The sequence below is a fragment of the Bidens hawaiensis genome, unplaced genomic scaffold (genome assembly GCF_021521415.1).
Source record: "Bidens hawaiensis isolate Kalapana, Puna unplaced genomic scaffold, B.hawaiensis_p1.1 tig00034286_1, whole genome shotgun sequence".
NCBI lineage: Eukaryota > Viridiplantae > Streptophyta > Magnoliopsida > Asterales > Asteraceae > Bidens > Bidens hawaiensis.
Window position 1 is genome coordinate 62,389 of NW_027495933.1, and position 9,629 is coordinate 72,017.

The window sequence follows — 9,629 nt, forward strand, 5'->3', positions numbered from 1 at the left end:
ATCGAACCGAACCGAACCATTTAACCGGTGAATTACCGAAAAAAGAATCGATTTTATAAAATAATAAAAAGTTCGGTTAATCGATTATCTTGTGCACCTGCCAAAATAGGCAATCTGAAACATCCTTTCAAGAAATAAACATAAATGGGCTAAAAATAGCCCGTCAGGTACGTTGATTACTCTCAGTAAAGAGCCCAGCATAGCAAAGCCAGTTTCCAATTACCAAATTGTAAACCCTAGGTTTCTTCTTCTTCTTCTTATTATTATTTGCAGCGAGTAGAAGCCGCCGGTGAGGGAGTGATCGGAGATGGTGTCGTTGAAGCTACAGAAGAGGCTGTCCGCCAGCGTCCTCAAATGCGGCAAAGGCAAAGTCTGGCTTGATCCTAATGAAGTCAATGAGATCTCCATGGCCAATTCTCGTATGCTCTTCTTATTCTATTCATTCCTATTTTGTTAATTGTTAGGTGTTTGTCGTTAATAGGAAATATTATTGATTGAATGTTGACACTTCTTATTCATTTGATTGTTTATGATTACTGTTTTATATAAGTAAAATATTAGAGGCTTGCAGATTAGGGTTAGGTTTAATATAGGTTTAATATAGGTTAAAATGGTAACATAATTCATTAATTGTAGCTTCTTTTTAACTTTATATAATTGATGATTAGCTAATTTGATTGTTTGGTATTGCCATTATATACAAGCAAAGTGGAGGTTCATTTTGAAGTCAGAAAATGAACAAATTGATATATATCTATAAACTGATTTTTATCTTACTTGCTGTTTTTTAATGGAAAATTGAAGGTCAAAACATAAGAAAGTTGGTCAAGGATGGATTCATCATCAGGAAGCCAACCAAGATCCACTCAAGATCGCGTGCTCGTCGCATGAAGGAAGCAAAGAGAAAGGGGCGTCACTCTGGATATGGTATATGATTCTAATTTATTAATAATTTGTACTTTAAATGTGCCTAAAGATATAATTATATACTTTAGGTAAGCGTAAGGGTACAAGGGAGGCTAGGTTGCCAACAAAGATTCTCTGGATGAGGAGGATGCGAGTGCTTAGGCGTTTGCTTCGCAAGTACCGTGAGGCTAAGAAGATTGACAAACACATGTACCATGACATGTACATGAAGGTGAAGGGTAATGTTTTCAAGAACAAACGTGTGTTGATGGAAAGCATTCACAAGTCAAAGGCTGAGAAGGCTAGAGAGAAGACATTGTCTGACCAGTTCGAGGCTAAGCGTGCTAAGAACAAGGCTAGCCGTGAAAGGAAGTTGGCTCGCAGAGAGGAACGTTTGGCTCAGGTAGTTTATTCTTCTGGTGTGTTAATTGCATTAAGGGTAAAATTAGCATTTAATCAATCAAGTATATGACTTATTTTGTACAGGGCCCACTGGAGAAGGTTCCAGCTCCAGCAGCCGCTGCTCCTGCCGCACAACCTGCACAGTGAGTGAAATCATTTTATGCTAACTTATTTATGAATTTTGTTGGACCGTTATTTGATGTATGTTGTCATGTTTTCTTTTTCAGGGCAACAAAGAAATCCAAGAAGTGAGTTATGAATTTTTTTTTGTCGATTTTAGGAGTGAAGAAAGGGGGTGCTTTAAATGATGATGAAGTTTTGTTCTTCGAGTTTTTGCACTTTTTAAAACAGTTTTTTGTTGAGCTGTTTTAAAAATCATGATGACATAAAATCTTTATTCAAAGTTTGCTTTGTTACTTGCGACTGGCATTTTTTCTGTCAGTCTTTTGGTGTAAGATTTAAATTTGCGTTGGAGGCAAAGTGAAAAGTAGTATGATTGGAACCAAACCTCACCATGTATTGTTGAGTTATGGCGTCTATAAACTGGTATACAACGATGCAAATTGAAGTAAGTTTGTTCGTTTGGCTAGTTTAAGATTACCTCTGGCCGGACTGTATAAGCTCAGTTAGCTGAGTTAATCTTTATAATTTATATATATTATCAAAACCGAAATGGGATTTCAAAAATGAAATTTTGTGTGCAGTAAACAAAACTGTATGCAAAGTACAAATCCTAAGGCGTTTTATTTGTCAACATTATAGAATAATAATGGCTAGAAAAAAACATGAAGCGAAGTGGCGAACACTAGAGAAGCAGAGATACGAGTGATTTGGGTAGCGGGTCGAAATGGGTGATTTTTTTTATGTTGGCAAAGATCTTTTAGAAGCTTCAAGCTATTAAGAAAAAACTCATACTCAATAAAAAGATTTGTTTGGTTAAAGAAGCTTTAAGTTTGGAGAGAAAGCTCCTTTTTAAAACGCTATTACTACTACTAGCGTTTGAGAAAGATTACAAGCTTTTACATTTGAATTTACAAGTTTGGTGTTTGAACTATTATCAACTTTTGTTAATTTATATAATAGTTACATATTTTCTCCTTATTCAAAACTAACTACCTCATGACTCTTTAAAAGTCCATAACTTTTTAACACGTTAATATTTTTTAAACAAATTACATCATAAAAAAAGCATTTTATTCTGTTTAATTTGAGTATGATGTTGCTATACTTCTTTACCGGTTATGATTGGCCACAAGTCGAGTCAGACGAGCTCGGGCCATTTGTAAGACCAAATTAGGGTCGGAACGAGTCGATAAAAAATGGTTAATTTAGTTTGGTTCATGTCAGTACGGTTTTGGGTAGAAAGGGGCCAAGTCAGAACATGCTTCAGATTAAAACGGTGTCGGGTCGGAAAGGGTTTCAAATCAAAAGAGGTTGGTTTAAAAAATTATCTATTTGAAAGTACCGTATATTTTAGCTTTGTTTCTTGATTTTCGCCACCGCTTACACACTTACTGCCTTTGCACGAAGTACACGTTTGCATTCGGGTTATGCGTGCACTAATATCAAGTGAATCACGTACCGACACTGATTACTCGGTTGATGTCAGGTTGCGTGCGCACTTCGCCGCACCGCGCTGGCACCCAATTAGTTTTATTAAAAGCTCCAGCTAATCTGCCAAATAACTAAATATATCTAAAAAGTTCCAGCTACTCTGTCAAACACTTAGCTAAATATATCTAAAAAGCTACAGCTACCATTACCAGCTTCCAACTAGTTTTGCCAAACATAACCTAAAAGTAGCTATGTCTATTTAAAGGCTTCTATACACATTCAGTAATGACCCAAGATTAAAATGTTGGAGGTGTTTTGTATGAATTGCTATCCAAATCATCTCCATGACAACCCGAAACAGTTTCCTTATTGGTGTCGGTTTTATTATGATTTTCAAACCCAACCTGGAAACGCTCGACCCACGCAACCCTGACACGAAGTCATGTAAACATGTTGCTAACAGTTTGGATTGGCTGGTTAGGCTTACGGTTTAATTCTTTTAAGCTTACATTGAACCATTATCGAGTGGTTTACCTACAAAGATCACAACCCAACTAAACACGAGCCAATTATCCAATGGATTAGATGGGTCAATCCCTTTACGACTCGGAGCCTTTTAGACTCTTAACAACTCATGAAAACACTCGGTTGCTGACTGCATTGGGAGCAACAACCAAGAAGACTATTTGCATAAGCTGATTGTCGTCACCGATTCTATAAGCTTGCGAGATAATAATTCAATGTAATGGATGTGCTTTTCACATACGGATAGGATTTGTCAGTTAAAAGAGTTTAAGCTCCAAGCACTCAAGCAGAGCTGCAGAGGTGATAGTTTCAAGCCATTTACTTATAAATCGGTTGATTCATGTTATGTTTTATATTTTCAAACATAGACACTCCTATATCATGATCATAGAAAGTAGATTATTACTAAAATAATGTATACAACCTTAGCCTGTTGTTATTGTATTAACCAACTTCCAGAACTACCTTTTTGCTTTTGATGTGAAAAAAGGTGTAAAATGTTGATACACATCATATACAACATGAAGAAACACTTTTCAATGTTGGAAACCAACCTCAAAAGGTAAGTTCTAAAAGTTGGTTGCATTTATATGGGAGTGTAACATTTCAGTTGAGGTCATAAAAGTCAAACAGTTTAACAGTCATATTAATAGAAAACCTTGAGCAAAAAAACTTATCAGTGGCAACTTAGTTACCATTGATAGCTCAGTTGCTGGCTTGCTGCTGATGCTTACCGTCAATTGACCAAACTGCAACTAATCAATTATGACTTACCATTGATGATTGCCACTATGATCAGTTTCCTTACAATTTCCATCAATCAGTGAGATCCAGACCAAAAGTCCCGCACCTTGGAACTGCAGCGAGTTGCCCCAAGCCCACCACGCCCCCTTGAATCCTTGGGTTCGTCGGCACATGAAGTTAGAATAATAATGAACACGCAATCCACACTTCTCAACTTGTATCAATCTATAATCTTATGTCTCATTGGTCATAAGTAATCCCGATCAACCAAAATGGCTTGATGACACTAAATTTATCAATTCATCAACTTTGAAGACTTCATTTACATGATTTTAATAAAGTAACTGAGATTTAATTAGCAAACCAAAGCAATCAGTAATTTATAATTGAATTTTAATATCTTGTTATAGGGTTTAAGAAGAGTTTTCTTATTTAAATATTGCTGCTGGAACAATTACATGCCATTTAACTGATTTTTATTTCATCTGAAATAAGCAACAAGATTAAAAAATCTTATCAGGCAAATATATCGCCGGTGACATTTAGTTTCCTCTATTATACCTCTTACAACATTCATGAATAAATGTCGCTGCTCGCTCTGGAACAACAAAATACTTAATGAATTTCTGAAATATGATAAACCAGCGATCACTTATTATCTCACAAAAATGGCTTCAACTTCATTAAAATTCACTAGCATGTTGCTTCAATCAGTGGGGCCAATCATCTTTTCTGGCACTACAAGCTGATCGAATTCTTCACTATTCAAGACTCCCAATTGGAGAGCAGCTTCCTGCACAAGTTGGAAATGTTAATCTCAAACGGGTTGAAGTCACCCTATGTCTATTTATGCGTACAGCCGTTTTGATTGCTACAGTAATAATACTATTTTGGTATCAATAAGTAGCATATTATGGGGGGTGTTTGGGATTCCTTATTTTATCTCCTAATAACCTTTTCATAAGTTAATAAGTAACAAAACTGTAACTTATTAACTTTTCCCTCTCACATCAAAAGCAATCCCAAACACCTTATTCTTTTTTAAATAGTTTATAAGTTATAAGTTAGTGAAAATAAGCAATCCCTAATTAGTTTTGGTCACTAAAGAAAGGAGCACCCACCTTGAGTGTGCATCCCTGCTTGTGGGCAGTCTTGGCAACAGCAGCAGCGCTGTCATAACCGATTTTCTGTATCCAAGAAATTCCAAATAACAATTTATTTGGTTAATATTCAGACATTAATATATGTAAAAGATGCAGATTTGTAAATTCAAGCGGAAGCTTACAGGATTCAAGGATGTTACAAGCATAAGTGACTGCAAGGATCTAGAAAGATAATAATATTATGAATCACATTGTACTTTAAACACCAAATCACAGTAAATTTAAGAACTTTCTTTTTATTGTAAGGTTACCTCGTGTAATAACTTTGATATCCTCTCCCTATTCGCTTGAATGCCTCTTACACAATTCTTTTCAAAAGAAGCAGATGCATTGGCTAGAAGCCTGATTGACTGTAAGAACAATATCAACACCACTCAAGATTATTATATAGTGAAATGACTTTAGTGATAAATATATACATTTGAGTTTGAATTTGAGGCCACTTATGTGTAAAAGAGTACTAGCAATCATTGGCTTGAAAACATTGAGCTCAAAATGTCCATTTGAACCACCCACTGTAAGCGCAACATGGTTTCCAATTGCCTGCATGGGAACAGACATTAATGTCATTTACATAATCAATGTAATAATACTGTTTTCGTACTCATAAATTATAAATTCACAAAGATTTATACCTGAGCACAAACCATAGTCAGAGCTTCACACTGTGTAGGATTCACTTTCCCCTAAAATAGACCACAGAGTCAAAATAATCAATAAAGTTGCTAAATTTAGCATCCAAATTGTAACAAATAAGATTTTTGCAAGTGTATATAAGATGGTGACTTTACAGGCATGATGCTGCTACCAGGTTCATTCTCAGGAAGAATAAGCCCCCCAAGACCACAACGTGGACCACTAGATGTATAAAATTGAAGATAAGATGAGCATAAAGCATCCTATAAAGTAAAATAGATATAAATCTACAATTTTCATACCTTCCTAGGAACCGTATATCATTTGCAATCTTCATGAGAGAAGTGGCAATTGTGTTTAGGGCTCCACTAGCTTCAACAAAGGCGTCATGTGCAGCCTGATAATATAATGCGAGGAAAATAGTAAGCATTTCTTCCATGTTGAACTACATTAAAACAAGTATCAGTTAGAAAAATAAAACTAACCAGCGCCTCAAACTTATTTTCAGCTGTTATAAATGGCAACCTTGTTTCATCAGCTACAGCTGCAGCAATCTTTACATCAAATCTGTACCAGCATCATATGTCATCATATTTAAAGAAAAAGTTAATAAAGGATAGTAAACTTAAAAATAAAAAATAAGTACCCTTTCTTTGTGTTCAATCCTGTCCCAACAGCAGTGCCACCTTGCGCAAGCTGAAAACATGAAAACCTATGTCAGTCACGATTCACACACACATACATACACAGAGATTTTATGTTAACATAAAAGATAGACTGGCAACCTGATACAAGCGAGGGAGCGTGCATATGAGCCTATCGATTCCATACTTCACCTGCAACAACAAGATACTTATTCCTGACCAGAAAACATATGATTTATCCTTCTAAATTCAAATTGTTAGCCAGATTAATTTTCAAAGAATGAGATGAGAAAACGTACTTGTGTTGTATAGCCACTGAACTCTTGCCCAAGTGTCAAGGGTGTTGCATCTTGAGTATGAGTGCGCCCAATTTTAACTATATCAGAAAACTCATTTGTCTGTCAAAGGTAAACGCGCTCAGTAAGCATCACAGTGGTACACAAAAAGAAAACTATGGCTATGAAGTTAAAGCATACAATTAAATACTTAATTACCTTTGCTTGTAGGGCCGTATGCAACTGCTTAAGTTTTGGGATAAGTCTAGAGTTGATTTCGGTTGCAGCTGCAATATGCATAACCTATAAACAAATAAAACAATTGTCAACACCTAGAAAGTCAACAATAACTTTAAAATGAATAAACTGGCAACTAATGTTTTCAAAAGCTTACAGTTGGGAATGTATCGTTTGAGGACTGTGATCTGTTTACATGGTCATTTGGATGCACAAACTTGTCACCACGCTTATGGCCAAGTATTTCAGCTGCTCTATTTGCAATGACCTATCACACACGTTTTGAACAAAGAATAGCATGATTAAAAGAATATGATAAGTATTGTTGAAAAATGAAAAGCACTATAGTTACCTCGTTGGCATTCATATTGCTTTGAGTACCACTGCCGGTCTGCCATATAACAAGTGGAAAGTGATCATTTAACTTTCCCTCAGCCACTTCTTGCGCAGCTTCCATTATTGCTTTACCAACGGATGGATCCAGACCATATTCCATGTTTACCTGTAATCAACATAATCTCATTAGCCATATAATACAGCATCTAAAGTAACATAATATTTGATAAACAGTAAAACAAAATATAAGCACGTGTTGTAAAATCTTAAAGTTTACAAAACTTTTGCCATTTAAATGAAGAGTCTGAAAACATATTCAATTATTTCTGATGAACCGAAGATAATTTATAGTGACGAACGTGTTTCATTTGATTGTTAATAAAACAATGTTAATGCTACTTCAACTTAAGTATAAAGAAATACTGTTGCAAGGTTGCAAGAACCTTAGCAGCACACTTTTTGAGGATTCCGAAAGAAAGAATGATTGGTTCCGGCATTCTTTCACGGTCACCTCCAATTTCAAAATTCTGTAAAGATCTTTGTGTTTGAGCTCCCCACAACCTAAAATATGGGATTTATAATTAGTGAAAAGAAACAAATGCAAGCTCATTACCACCAAATCAAATTTATGTTTTGTGGTAAAAATAAGTATTGCAGCCAAGGTTTTATATTGCATATCATATAGCACATCAAGTAGGAAATATAAGCTTTGTTTAGACTTCCTATCACAAAATGGCTGACCGTACCCGGCCCGATCACCCTGCTAGGCCCGGATTTAAAAAAAATAAATTTATACATATCGTTTTGAAAAAAAATACGTATTCTTAATGTTTTAAGCCCAATTACTCAATTCATCTAAGCTCATTTTTATAAAAAAAACCTATTTGCACAACCCAAATGATAAACATCAAGCCCATTTAAAAATGTAATTGTTTAAGCCCAATAAAAAAGTCTTTTTACTAAAGGCACAACTTTTCTCTCAGTCTTCGGCTCAAAATTTTTTAACGATTCTCGAGGACGGCCACTTGGATTAATTACAGTGCAGTATGAAATTGTATAAATCATGAATTACATTATGCTTAATGTTTTATATGAACTCATAGAACAACCCTTTATCATAATAACCAAATCAATCTAAGGTTCATCATCTATACTGTAACTTATAAGGGCAAAAAAAGATCCAAAAACTATCAAATAAACGATTAATTAAAAAACGAACTTATCAGAGGGGAGTTGAATGGGTCCAAACGTATCTCGTTCCTCTCTAAAACCCGTAGACAAATGTCTCCGGAACGAGTGGCTGACCCACCAGGTGTTCGACGAAATGCTTGAACCAACATCGCCATTTGGTGTTGCTGTGATTCATCGAAAGGAAGAAATAGTGATACGAGGTCAATGAGACCCAAAATAATAACCCAGGAGAGATTAGAGTCGGAAATGAGTACTAAAAATAAATTTCTTAAACCCAACCCGAGAAACCTGAAAGTATAACCCGAATATCTCGGGGTCAAGAACTTATGAATGAGATGCTCGTTAGCCTTTCGTTGGAGTGAGTCAATGTTTTATATTTAACCCCAAACTATCTAGTATTAAATGTCCGTGACCCTAAAGAAGTTTAGTCGTTTTGTTAACACAAAGAGACATAGTTTCGTAAATAAAATGCTAAAAACCCAGGACCATTTTCCGCATTAATGCTTAATTTAATTTTACAAATTTTTGGGTGGTCTATCATGCCAACATTCAATTTCATCCATTTTAACGAGCGTGACCAGGCTCACTGCACATAAAAGCACTCACACAGGGGTAGTGTGGTGTTTGCATGAGCTTATGCAACCACACGACCTACTTAGACCTTCTTTATCAGCAACCAATCTTGGGTTGGTTGCCAAAAAAAGTAAAAAGAACAGATAGTTATTAATTCATCAAAGGTTGTCAAAACATCTCGACCGGATCGTTCAGCCAACCCAAAGTTGTTGAGTCTTTTTATTATAGTGGAATGCACTTGGCAAGATGCCATTAATTGATGACTTAATTTTCTTTTTTCTTTCTCTTTTCAAACAATTAGTTTTATTAATAATATAGTTTAGGTTTAATAACTTACATTATTTAACTTTTTCTATAATCTAAAACCAAAGTATTATTTAGATTTTTTTTAACATTTTGATATAAATTTTATTAGAAACGAAGTACTTTTAAGATTATGTATT

The 9,629-nt window shown here is 35.2% G+C and overlaps 1 protein-coding gene and 1 pseudogene across 2 annotated transcripts; one reads left to right on the forward strand and one right to left on the reverse strand.

Moving 5' to 3' along the window:
- Window positions 1-301: 301 nt before the first annotated feature.
- On the forward strand, window positions 302-1,684 carry LOC143586058 (large ribosomal subunit protein eL19y-like). The gene is made up of 5 exons (XM_077067693.1): window positions 302-419; window positions 805-927; window positions 996-1,309; window positions 1,393-1,451; window positions 1,536-1,684. The coding sequence occupies exons 1-5, from the start codon at window positions 308-310 to the stop codon at window positions 1,558-1,560; spliced, it is 633 nt and encodes a 210-aa protein (XP_076923808.1). The 5' UTR covers window positions 302-307; the 3' UTR covers window positions 1,561-1,684.
- Window positions 1,685-4,793: 3,109 nt separating this feature from the next.
- Window positions 4,794-8,768, reverse strand: LOC143586059 (fumarate hydratase 1, mitochondrial-like; annotated as a pseudogene). Its single transcript, XR_013144645.1, has 17 exons — window positions 8,642-8,768; window positions 7,866-7,983; window positions 7,439-7,588; window positions 7,244-7,354; window positions 7,069-7,152; window positions 6,874-6,972; window positions 6,716-6,766; window positions 6,577-6,626; window positions 6,416-6,497; window positions 6,233-6,327; window positions 6,086-6,152; window positions 5,930-5,980; window positions 5,738-5,837; window positions 5,546-5,667; window positions 5,417-5,446; window positions 5,253-5,318; window positions 4,794-4,924 (listed from the first exon to the last, which is right to left on the reverse strand). The product of XR_013144645.1 is annotated as a fumarate hydratase 1, mitochondrial-like (transcript).
- Window positions 8,769-9,629: the final 861 nt, after the last annotated feature.

Bases quoted from the DNA above. Each gene is read 5' to 3' on its own strand.
- LOC143586058 (XM_077067693.1), top strand. From the start codon at position 308: ATGGTGTCGTTGAAGCTACAGAAGAGGCTGTCCGCCAGCGTCCTCAAA. The intron at 928-995 runs GTATATGATTCT...TATATACTTTAG, and splicing joins GGGGCGTCACTCTGGATATG to GTAAGCGTAAGGGTACAAGG. The intron at 1,452-1,535 runs GTGAGTGAAATC...TTTCTTTTTCAG, and splicing joins CCTGCCGCACAACCTGCACA to GGCAACAAAGAAATCCAAGA.